At 42.1% G+C, this 13231-nt stretch overlaps 1 protein-coding gene across 2 annotated transcripts in view; it reads right to left on the bottom strand.

The window, feature by feature from the left end:
• Nucleotides 1–13231, bottom strand: part of gatad2b (GATA zinc finger domain containing 2B) — a 53116-nt gene that overhangs the window by 17019 nt on the left and 22866 nt on the right. For both annotated transcript variants that reach the window (XM_030741148.1, XM_030741147.1), the window contains exons 2-5: nt 4413–4793; nt 3264–3393; nt 1400–1531; nt 257–385 (exon numbers count right to left, since the gene is read on the bottom strand). In XM_030741148.1, coding sequence (XP_030597008.1) covers nt 257–385; nt 1400–1531; nt 3264–3393; nt 4413–4792 — 771 coding nt within the window. In that variant the 5' untranslated portion in view covers nt 4793. The remainder of the gene's footprint in view (nt 1–256; nt 386–1399; nt 1532–3263; nt 3394–4412; nt 4794–13231) is intronic.

The following is a 13231-nucleotide window of genomic DNA, read 5'->3' as shown; positions in this document are numbered from 1 at the left end:
TACCTGTATCACACCAGCTCACAACAACAGTCATATCAAGCAGATCTGACTGATATGCAAAGAAAATATCAGAGTAAAAACCCAGTGATCAGACAGTCCTATACAAGCAAGAACTTCATTGGGTTTAATTCTAAACTAACACACACACACACACACACACACACACACACACACACACACACACACACACACACACACACACACACACACACACACACACACACACACACACACACACACACACAAAAACACACACCTGTGCAGTGCGGAGGTTCTGGGGCTCAGGGTTGTGTAGACCTGGCCTCACAGGCAGCTTGCCCAGACCAGGAGAGCTGTGGATGGGGGGAGGTTGCACAGATGATGCAGCATTCTGGACCACCGGGACCTGGATGAGGATATGAGTGCAACATTAAAAGTGCAATACAACATCTCAGATTTATTTCTAATGCCCATTTAAAGATACATTTTTACTTCATCTGATTTAGAACAATATTATAGTACCGTTTACAGCTCAGAGGTACATTCATGACCTTATATGTTTAGACAATTAATAATAATACTGATTTCAAATTCTTCCATTAGGATGCCCATTGGTTTCTGTGTAGAAATTGTTGTCAATATATGTCATGTTCTCAACATACACAATATTAGTTATACCAGGATCAGTCTATGCAATATATTTGTCTACAGAGCCAAATTATTTAAGTCATAAGATGACAGATTTTTGCTATGATTAAATAAGACACTGAACAAACAGAACTAATGGTTAAGGATACCAAGGACAAACATCCTGGCTCTAGTTAATAGAAACCGCAACAATCTGCTTCATTTCAATAGCAAAAGTGAGCTCTGTGCTCCTACTGGTCAACACCAGCAAAGCCAAATTAGAAGTTCTCAGACTCATGATGCTTTTTTTTTTTTTTTTTGTCAGGATGATGTCATGTCATGCCATCCCAGATGACTGCTGGCTGCGTTCCACTATGACATACCCTGTGCGCATGTGTCAGCTCAGGACATCAGTGGGGTATTAATCCATACAGTCATATAAACAATAAGATGGCTAGCTTCAAAAGAAAATTGCAATAAAAACCATATGCAACAAATGATACAATTTGTTGCATATGGGATTCAACAGAGCAATGGAATGTTGCTAACATGAATTATTAGTAGAAAAAAGTGCTTAGATCATTTATATGGCAGAGCACAGAACCCATAAAAATGTCCTGCAGAGTACAAATCATTCAAATCACTTATTTAAAAAACTAATGTCATGTTAGTGTGTTCTCGTTTCTATTAATAACTCAAAATAATGAGTTACTTAGACAGATGCAGAAGCTGTATAGATCCAACAGTGTCCTTGACTGTGAATCTCTGAATACGCTGCATCAGCAACACTGACCTTCTGAACCACGTTCTCCTTCTGCATTTGACTCTGTCTGAGCTTCTTGAGCAGCACAAGACGAGCCTCCTCCAGACGAAGTTCTTCTCTTAGAGCTTTGATCATCTGCTGCCTCTCCTCTCCTGTCTTCCCCTGGAACACACAAGCACACAAAATTAGAAAAGACACACTATATCCTGATAGAAAACTGTAAGCGCTTTGAGCTAAACTGCCACCCTAAACAAATAAGTTATTATTATCTTGATCACTTTTTAGTCATGAGACACATAACTTTCCCAGCTTCATCCATTTGTAGTGATGCATTATTGCCTGTTATTTTGACACAGGTCGCATTTGTGTTAATGTTGGTTATGAAAGCCCGGGAAAGCATGCAAGTTTCACACAAGATTTGTTGCACATGTGGCAATGAGTATAATCTGCACTGTACGTGTAACCACAGTTTCTATCACTAAACGCAGGACTGTGTTTGCACACTAGCTCAGAGAGAGGGATCTGCATGCAGTTTAGAATTATCCTGCACTTACAGTGATGCGTAATGTCTGACACAGTAGGACTGCTGTTGTGAGTTTCATGGGAAAGCAAGCAAGGAGCTGATCTAGACATGAAGCTGCCGTGTTCAGATGCTGCCAGATTAATGGAAAGATGTGAGCCTGAAAGGGACCTCAGATTCTCTTACATTAAGTTAACTTAAAAAGTTTTGTTTCCATTGGTGAAAATCAAAAAAAGCCGTCTTCCCTTCAAAGTCGTGTCCTTGTGCACTTCTAGACTGCCTCAAACATGGCTGCTACCTTTCTAATGACCACCAAAATCTATGGTCTGACACCTCCACTTGTGCGTCTGCAATGTCATGATGAACGTCAAACTTGTGCAGTGACCAAACGTCACCCTCTTTGTCAAACTAATCCGACTTTCATATAACAACAGCACTCAAGTCCTGAGGGCACCCACCAGTTTGGTTGTTTTTTTTGGGTTTTTTTGTCCCTCACATTCATTGTGTTGTGCGTCATGTATTCCTCAGACCATTAGTGGACTTCTATTTTATATCTGAGTGAGCGCATCCACCCTAGCCACACTAACACAATAGCTGCTTGGCCCTCCGATTCGGCTTCTTGCTGATTTCCATTTTGACATACAGAAGAGTTAAAAATGAAGATGTCCAAGTTCAAGCAGTCAGAATGGGACTTTCATGAAGCCATCTAATGTGACAGCCACAAAGGGACGGCTTTAGAAATACAACGGACACGATGTCATCACCCAAATTCAAATACTGTTTTTTTGTTTTTGATGGAAAGAGCTGCCAAACTTTGTGATCACACCTATTAACTCTGTTCATCATTAATTATGTTGCACAGAACAATAATTCATTATATTGTGCATCATGTGATCCTCTCTAGGTGTTGCTTAGTTATATCACTTTTTCCTGGACTAAGATTAGAGCTACGAAGCAGAAGGGGTTGTTCACACAGGAAAAACCAGGAGTCTCTTGGATAATGCACTAATGAGCAGTGTTTAAACAAAATATACCACCATTGCTGATGCTTTTTTTTTTTTTTTTTTTTTTTTTTTTTTTTACACTCTCAGTGTAAAAGTGAAACCACAGAAACTGCAAATGATAAAATCCCTTTTCTCAACAGAGGTCTTAAGTTTTCACATGCCATCATTGGTGAAAGTCTTGTACTGATGAATTATCTCAGTGTTTCTCCAATGAGAAAAATGAATGAGTCTAACTTCTGGAACCAGCGATACCTGGTTTTACACAGCTGATTCATACACCAGTTTTGACAAGATTAAAGGTATTTGGGGTTAAAGCACTTGTACAGTTTATTTCATCACCCTGTGCAGAGGCGATGGGAATGCCTTTTACCTTGAACATGTCCAGGTTGGCCTTGTGCACGCGCTCTTCTGGCCGAGGTGTTGTTCTGGGGCTGGAAGCCTCATTGTCTGACAGGATGATGACGTCTGGCGACGGAGTTCGTCTGTCATGATCAGCATCACTTTGTAGGAAAAAAAACAAGGAAAACAAAAAGTGCTGTCAACTTCTGCAACATCTGAAGTGTCGTTTCATCACAAAATCTGACAGTTTTTACCAAACTGCATGTGAGCATGAACCCTTGGGGCTCAATTGACATTTATTTTGCCATTTTTCCAGTTAACTCAAACCACTCTGGTGGAAGTGGTTGTGAGGAGTACTGTGTCCTCTAGAGGCCACTAGCAGGGCTGTTAGTTTACAGAGTTTGAAACTTTTGAATCGTGCTGGTTGGTTCAAATCACAAGAACAAAAGATAGCAAGCAGCCTCATTTTTATCCACTTTATAGCAGCAGAGCATGGCAGGGAACATGCACATACTGATTCCCATGAAAGAGTTGGGATTTAAAAAGAAAAACTTAAAAGCAGAATGTTTCTCCACCTACAGAAACTGAGCCAGATTTGGGGGACAGCAGTTAGGCGGAGGCAGCAGTAATGTCAATTCCGATTATATTCTCACTGTCACATATTTCATTTCATTTTACGTCTCAAGATTTATTATGCTGTATACTCTCTAAATAACATTCAGTAATCTTCTGTGATTATTCCAAGCTATAATTATTCCATAAGCACCTCACAACTTTTGAGAGCAAGCGTTAGAGTATAAAGGTACTTTTTGCATGGCTGTAAACATTTGGTATGTATCCTACACAAAGTGTTATAAACTCCTGATCTGTATGGGTGGACTACCCCACAGGTTTCTTGCCTGTGGAATGATCAATAAGAGGTTCACGCCACAGAGCCTGTGTGTTGTATGACACACTGTGTAGTTGGGGTGGCCCAAAAAGTGCCAGTGAGAACAAAAGTTTGCAGGTTTTCATTGTCAGTTACTCTCTTTCAGAGTAAAATTAGCAGGTAAGGTAATCAGCAGGTCTTTTTCTTGGAAAGAATCAAATAAATGACACCTGGATTCAGGTTACCTTCATCCCACAAAGCTCATTCCTTTTCTGTACACAGAATAATTCTGTTTAAAAATGTTATTCTCACCATCTTCTCCCAGCGCTCATGTCTACTGGCTCATCCAGGATGTTCTCCTTGCCATTCTTACTTGGTCCAACGTGGCCACTGTGGCTTCCCATTCTCAGACTGCCGTTTAACTTCTCCTCATAAGCAGCACCCATTAGGCTCTGGTGATGGAGGGTGCTGGCTCCAGGGCCCTTCCCATCTCCCAAGGTCCCCGCAACATCTAGGGCTGCTAGGTCAGCTAAGTCCTTGCGTTTAAGAAGCGCCAGCATCTTCAGGCGCTCCATGGCCTCGTGACCCTCCATTTTGAGGCGCTTAGCCAGTGCCTCTTCTCGCTCACTGGGTGACTCAAGGCCTCGTTTTAGTAGGTTAAGCCTCAGCGCCTCCTCAGACATCTGCTCCATCCTAGAAAGAGGCAGCAGAAGTCAGACATGTTAGCAGGGTCACCTTAAACTGTCCCAACTGGGGACAGGTCAAATACACTTCTCCAGGAAGCTTAAAGCATGAGTACAGTTACCCAACAGGTTGCGTGCAATGGCTGAATGCCTTTGGAATCTCCCACCAGCAATCCTTCCCGCCCACTATATTGAACAGTAAAAATAACACCACATTTTCTCACCTGTGCCAGCAAACTTCATCTCACCTTCCACTGAAACCATGTGGAACAACTACAAACTAGCATCCCAGGTACTGAACAGCAAATCCAGCATCTATTTCTGGTACTAACAACATTGATTTTGGTATATTTGTATCCAGATTAGGAAAATCATAATGTAATGCAGATATAAATACACACAGAATACAGTGTTGTCAAAATATAAGTCAAACCCTGAAGTCCAAATGATAATTCCACAGTTCAATTCTTAAAGTACCTCAGAAGTTTAAATTTATAAAAAAGAAGAAACATGAATGTTGGACTTGCAGACTGTTATGTTTATATTTTATGTATACATACTTGAGCTTTGCAATGGTGGTCAGACAAAAACTTTCAATTTTCTATATCCCATCTCTGATCATAGACCTGGAATTCCATAAAATTATCCTCAGGTACAGCCCTGTATGCAAGTGAGCAGTTTGTTTCTATTTTGTAGTTACTTCTATCATTTTTAGGTTATGTGGACAGAAAAAAAAAATCTAAAGAAGAAAAATGAGGGGAAAAAAAAGAAAAAAAAAAATCAATAGACAAGGAAAAAAGCAGGGACCACAAGAATATTGAAAACATAAGCACTAAAGCTGACCACAGTTTCACTCTAAAGATTCTGATTCTAGTACAGCCTGACCTAATGCTGGACTACATGAGTTAAGAGGGTCACCAAAAATGTCCTGCTGGTTGAACAGACAGGCCAACCCTGCCACTGTTAAGTCTCTCTGTCAGCACAGCAAAACAAACAATCAGCAATAGTGTGTAATGAAGAAGAGCAGGGGGTACTTGACATACAAAACAACCCAAGTCAAATGGAGGGTTTTAACTTCCCCGATTAAACATTATACAAAAGATCTGTGAATCAGTGCGGTAAAATGCCAGTGTGTAAGAGGAATGAATACACAAACAAACGCAAACCTGGTAGTAAACTCTTTCCCATGGAAGCGGGTTAAACACAGCAGATTGATCTGTACCCGATGGTACCAATATATTTCACTGATTGTCTCCTCTGTGTTACTGTAAGACACTTTCAATCATGGGTGACTTCTCTAATAAGGATGACAAGTTAATGCCTGTTAGCACATTAGCTTCGTCACATGACTGACTTCAACATGAAAGAGCAGCAAAGTCAAGATGCAAAGTGCACGCTGGAAATGACCGTTTTCCTTCAAGGTAAAAGTTGTGGCTCAGCACAACAGCCAACATGTTTCATAAGGCACAACTTTTACTTTGAAAGCAGACGGTCTCCATTTCCAGTTTGTGTTGCATTTTTCACAGTGCTCGGAGAATAGCTGTACGGTGTTTGTAGAGAAATCCATCACTTCCATTCAAACCCTGACCGCAGCAATGTGCTAGCAACCAAAGCAATCACAAGGAGGTTTTTGGTGCAGCGATGGATGGATGGACCTCTTCTTTGAATCCGATTTCACCCAGTGAGAACCGGCAACCTCCAAGAACCACTCCCAACCGGCCAGGAAATACACATTTTTCCCTAGCAACTGGTGGTTGTATCACATCCAGTCTGGAAGACAACTCTCAAACACAATGCGAATGAAGTCACGTTAGAAACCTCAACAGAAAATGCTCAAAAGAGACGTTTCTTTTTTTATGGACTGCTTTGTGTTTCTAGATATGCGTGAGTTCATCTGCAGTCTTTTCCTCCATTATACATGCCAGACAACATGTAAATGGATGCTTTCATTTCTAGCATTACAAAACAGCATCCACAAAATACCAGCACCAAATTTGGCAAAAATGTCATGTGCTCTGGAACATCACTCGACCGTAAATCAAACACATTTAATTCCTCACTTTATCACTTCCTATTAGCAGACTTTACCTCCTAGAGTCATTCTACCATGCTGTTGTATCATGGTGTCAGGGTTTTCACTGCTCTAATCTGTTCGTCCTGTCCTCCAGTAGTGTTTGTTATTAACCTCACATCTTCAGCAGCCTCTTTAACACAGGGAGGAGTCTTAATGATCCGACAATACGACCCTCCCTGCTACTTCTTCCTCTAATTAATTTGTGACGCAGTGGTGGAGCCGTCGACTCCATTTGCTAGGAGAAAAACACAAGCAGCTCGTGCAACCTCTCCGCCGATCCAGCCACCTCACCACATTTAATGAGCCAGAGATCTCTGCTGAGAATGGTGCTGATGAGCCAATCACAGTTGGCCTTGCTCTGCACGTCAGTAACTGGCACCCCACACCCTCCTACTCTGACTCCCCCTCCCCCTGGTTACTGACGCTGCTGCCAGCCTTTACATAATATAATGACTGTTACAGTCAGCAGCTACCCCCCCCCCCCCCCCCCCCAACACACACACACACACACACACACACACACGCGCGCGCGAACACGCGAACACACACACACACTTTCTCCCACCACCTTCCACCCACCCCACCCTTCCAACATTGGGCGTTCTGCCAGGCCAATGCAATAATGGAAAAGAAAAGGATACATGAGAGACGTAGAAAGAGACAGAGTAGAGGTTGATCGAGGATGAAGGTCACTCCACCTAGACTTACAATCACACTTATAAACTCCAAACCAGGGCGAAGTAGGATGTGTGACAAACATTAAAAATTTGTCTGACTCCTTACATTGTCAACACTGTACTGAAAAACTGTAGAGTACCAAAGGATCCCTGCATTATGCAGCAGAAGATAGACGGTGTCCAGACATTCATTTACAACACAGCATTCCGACAGAGGGCAGAATTTTGTAATCCCCTCTCCTGCTCCAGCAGTACAGTACCACAAAGAAAAACCCCTCCCTGTTCCTCTACCCTCCCCCAATTCCTCAAACATCTTTTCCTCCCTCCTCTTTCACTGTAAAAATAAACACATGCTTACTTTCAGGGGCCCCTTCAATGCCCCCAGAGCTGAGTGCTTCATTTGTTCATATTATCAACACTTATTTGGCCGGTACATGTACATCCATGTGAGTTTATATGGGGCTAGAGGAGTAAGAAAGGAGTGACAGCGCCAAGATACAGTGAGAGGAGGGATTTTTTTTTTTCCCTTTATCTTGCACTCGTCTGTGTACAGACGTGTGTGTACAGGGCTAGAAAAGAGGCAGAGATGGCAGCTCTCTCCTGACATAATGCCAACTTGTAATTCCTCCTCCCATCCCCCAAAACACACGCACACACACACACACACACACACACACACACACCACGTTCTTTATGCAAAGAGCTGTCGATCAGATGGCTGCTTCTAAAATATTCTACTCAGAATTAAACCAGTGGTCTTCCTCGCACCGACGGTGCTGTTATAAGTCCATGGCACAGATAACCTTCCTGTCTTGTCCTGTCCATGTGCCATCAGATTAAGTGTTCGCCAAACTGGGTGTAATCGTAATAAGGCTATTTGCGAGTGCACTGTCAAATCTGCTGCTCATTTCATGCATGGTGTGCATCATGACAATACATTTGGATGATGCAACTCCACTCCTCCCTGTCCACCTTCTGTCTTCTATCTCTCCACCAACCCCCACCTTATCCTTTGTTCTCTGGGAAAGTGCACGAAGAAGAAGAAGAAGAAGTGGGAAAGTGTTTCGTTTTTAAACTGCTTTTTACTCACCGGTGGATGTCGGGCTTATCATGGAGACACAGGAGTCTGATGTGGCAGCCCTGACATCCCTCCAGTCGGCTTCACTTACTGATTTGGTGTAAATCAACAGCCGCCCATTTTGTGCTATTAATCCTACTGTAAATATGGTGGTCCTGGACACAAATGGCAGTCATTATAAAAAACTGTCAGCACCCCAAATCTAAATCACACTCTGTTGCAGACACAGACAGTTGCAGAGGCCACAGGCAAATAGTCATGCCTGTTATACTTCTTTGAAGTCTACCTGTATTCAGGTGTAGTAAGTGTATTGTAGTTTATTCTCTGCAGATGCGTTCACGTGGTCACAGGAAAAACTGCCAGGCATGCAAACATCTGCTCAGAGCCTCGCACTTGCTGTCTGATCATGAAATTTGGTATACATTAATGGTAACGCTAGTATTTAAAAAATAAATAAATAAATAAAATCACACGTAATCTTGTGTACTAGAACTGAACTGCACTAGGAAAAGAACATCAACTTTTTTGCTTTTTTTTTTTTTTTAAACTGATTTATGTTTGCAGACCACCAAAAACACGGCTTGAACCTTAAGTTAGTGCAGAATTACTGGCTACCACCCCCTAAGATGAACAGCATGTAGGTCAGGTAAACTGTTGTGATGCTGAGCTTCAGCCTGTGTACTGTGTGTTTCTGTATGGAGGTCACACAGGGTGAACAGCAGGGAGCCCTATGCTCCCATCACAATCAATGTACACATCGCCCAGCTGTGCTCCTGCTGCAACATGGCTCACTCCACTTTCTGTTACTGTTACTCGAGGCTAAAAAGGTCTAACTGTCAAATTTTTCATCTTGTTTTTATTTTGACCTTAGTTACTCTGATCGGAAGGTGTGATGTGATGTCTACCAAAACCAAAAATATGCAAACAGGAACATCTATACACTGAATTCAGCTGCATTTAAAAAAGTGATCATGCTGCCGTTCCCCCTCACAATATTCTGCCACTGCTATCTTACTTCATTCTTGATTGCACACAGATGCATTGCAAAATGACTATAGAGGAATCAGCAGGAGAGTAAACAGGTGTCCGCTACACTTGTAACAGTTTCCCAACTAAAACCTACATGGTTAGAATTGGACAAGACTGGTAATTATATACTGTTTACCTATAGCAACAGCAACCTAAGTCATATTGACTGGGTTATTAACATTATTGAATTGGTTACAGTCATACTTATTCACTACAATAATGACTATCAATTACCAGTAAAAAATAAATAAAAATGGGGACCACTGTAACTTACTTTGCACAGGTGTAATGGTGCTGTAGGAATGCTAGTCAGAGTTAATGCCACAGGCAAGTAGGGAACTAAAGGCAAACTACCTCGATAACAAGCATTTCCCTTGTTCATTCAGAACTGGGCTACTGGTGACTTCTTTAAGATAGGTAATGATGAGGGGTAATATTGCTGCTGCTGTCACTCTGATAGAGACCACTTTTTTAATGTTCCTTACAGATTCATTCAACAAATTAGGTTTGCATTTTCTTAATATGGAGCCTATAGTTTAAGTTACTTTGATAACTTCCTACTGTTATGGGAGTGCAGCTATACACATTTTAGGAGAGTTTAATAAACAGATCAAACGATTATTAATCGGTGGCATATAAACTGTGACTCAGTGGGACAGCTCACTTATCTAAAGAAGTATGTAATGTCATTTGCTCTTAGATGCTGACTGAGCCTGTCTCCATGACAATGCACAAATGAGTACAGATCTCATGCTTTGGAAAGGCTCAAGGATGGATCGTGCTGCTATCAGATGCTTCGGGTATGTAAAAACCTGTATGTAATATGTATGAAGTACAAAGTATAAAAGACCTCAACAAACAGCTACAGAAACTGGGTGGAAAGAAGGTTCTGGATTTGAATCTCTTGGTCTGTTTAGGACTTTCTGTTTGAAGTTTACATGTTCTCTGTGTTCTTGAGTGGGTTCCTCCAGGCACCCCTCTGGGTTCCTTCCCAAGTGCAAAGATATGCACAGAATGAAGGGCTACATTAACATGTGGGTAAATCTGGCTTGTAGTCTTAAGCCCTTTGAGTTGTCAATAAGACAATAAAGGCCTTCATTATGTCCATTTCCATCCAACTAATGTCAGCTTCCATTAATGTTTTGTTAAAACACGAAATATAGTCATTATCTGTCGTGCTCTATGACCCACGCTTTCTACGGTCATAAGCCATTTTCTCTCAGTTTGATTGAATATCTCCTTGTTTTCAAAATAGCACACGCACTTTCTTTTACATTAAGCCACCACACAGAAGTAGGGCTATCAAGACTCACACCACTGCTACCATCTGTGAGTCTCTCAGAGACTTGATAAAGTAGACATACACATCGGAGTATTAGCTGCAGCCACACTGCAAGTGAGAAGATGACCCAGACAGATGGCTGAACCAGCAGACAGGTAGGAGGTTGAGAAGAAGGACAATTTTTACATAACAGACACACTGAAAACACCAAAGTCAAGAATACTAAAACAGCAAATCTTCTAAGTGTACGTGAAAATCATCTGTTGTTTTAATTCTGAGCAAGCTTTTGTGGTTCATTCCGCACCCAAAAACACTGAAAAAAAAATTACTAATTCAATCTTGTGTTATTTCTTCATATCAATGCATCTCATCATGAAACGCTTAAGGTACAACCAGCTGACTAACAGCATCATAATGCTGACAAGCTGGATCACAAGCATTCCTTGTCCACTCATGCCACGACAATATTCTTCCTGTGTGTCAGAAGCTCCTGTATGTAGTGCAAATGTCTTGTTCCTAACCATATCAACCGTCCCTCAGGAAGATACCAGAGTGAGCTACAATGCTAAAAAATACAGATGTGCAAAAAACAATAAACCCCTCCTTGTGGTTTCAGGAGGCAGGGGCCTAACTCACTGGTCCACCTGACACTAAAGCAGCATCTTAACAATGCACACACACAAACACACAGTGACTGGTTGGCTGTAGAAGATGTTGATGACGGAGTTACTGGGAATACGACCATGTTGCTAGTTTTTGATACTAATGAGGCCAATCGGAATAAAGCCCATAGCAACAGAGTTGTAATTGGTTGTGGGGAGCAGCTAAGGAGTTGATGGTTTTGGGATACAGATTCAGAGCCAATGGGACTTGAGAGGAGAATGCTGGTGTTTTGTTGTTGGCTGATTGGCATGTTACTCACCGATCAGAAGTCAAATCAAACCGTGGTAATTACAGCTACAGCAATAATTACATACATACACCTTCACCTGCTGTCTGTGGATACACAGCACATAAGGCCCCACACACACACACACACACACACACACACACACACACACACACACACACACACACACACACCTTATGCACAGACTCTGCTCTTTATTAAATGAGACAACAGCTCATTGTGGGCGTTGCTATGACAACCGGTCATCTATTTTTAAGACGTACCACTAATCAATTCCTGTTCTGCTGTCGCCTGAGGGGCGGGGGTATGCATGTTGTTGCATACCCCCGCCCCCAGCGTGTGTGCGGGGGGGTTAAGAGACGACGGAGGAGGGGTAAGTGTGCAGTTGGAGACAAAGAGCAGAGCAGAGGAAGTCAGTGTTATGGATCCATCTCATACCAACACATGCCACACAGGAGAGGTCAGAATGTTTCCACACAAATCAAACTACTTCTGAAATCATTCATCCAGAAACCAGGTAGCAATATAAGATTACCTGGAGATTCTGATAGCTTCATAATCACTTTGAACAATTTAGTTAGTATAACATGACAAATATTTACAGGTTAAAGCAAGTGACAGGGGCACACTTTCACAAGATCAGCACTTAACCCCCCAATTTAACCGTCAGTTATAACAGGGTTAAGTCTTTTCTAAAAGAACACCAAACCAATTTACCAAGTTTTTTTTTCTGTGGACATGCTGATGGATGTTAGAAGTCCTGATCGTACTTCGTGTAAAAATTTAGTTGTGGTTGTGTTGTGATGCACCTATCATCTTATAAACTGGTTGGGTTTGCTTAGGAAAAGACAGACTTAACCCTAATATAACTGGGAGTTCATTCACAATACTGCATAAAATAGTACTACACATGCTACTGTTAGTTAAGTTAATAAACTGTTAAATTGCCAATATGTGTGCTCAGTAGTTTGTATGGCCCCCCACATGCTTTTATGCATGCATGACAACTTTGGGGCATGCTCCTAATGAGACAATGGATGATATCCTGGAGGATCTCCTCCCAGAAATGGACCAGGGGATCACTGAGCTCCTGGACAGTCTGAGGTGCGACCTGGCGATGTCAGATGGACCAGAACATAATGTCCCAGAGGTGTTCTATTGGATTTAGGTCAGGCGAGCATGGGGGCCAGTCAATGGTATCAATTCCTTCATCCTCCAGGAACTGCCTGCACACTGTTGCCACATGAGGCCAGGCATTGTCATGCCCCAGGAGGAACCCAGGACCCACTACACCAGCAGCGTAAGGTCTGACAGTGGGTCCAAGGATTTCATCCTGATATCTAATGGCAGTCAGGGTGCCGTTGCCTAGCCTGTAGAGGTCTGTGCGTCCCCCCATCC

The sequence above is a fragment of the Archocentrus centrarchus genome, chromosome 11 (assembly GCF_007364275.1).
Source record: "Archocentrus centrarchus isolate MPI-CPG fArcCen1 chromosome 11, fArcCen1, whole genome shotgun sequence".
NCBI classification, from domain to species: Eukaryota; Metazoa; Chordata; class Actinopteri; order Cichliformes; family Cichlidae; genus Archocentrus; species Archocentrus centrarchus.
The sequence above is the reverse complement of the archived record's forward strand: the minus strand, read 5'-3'. Positions and strand labels throughout refer to the sequence as shown.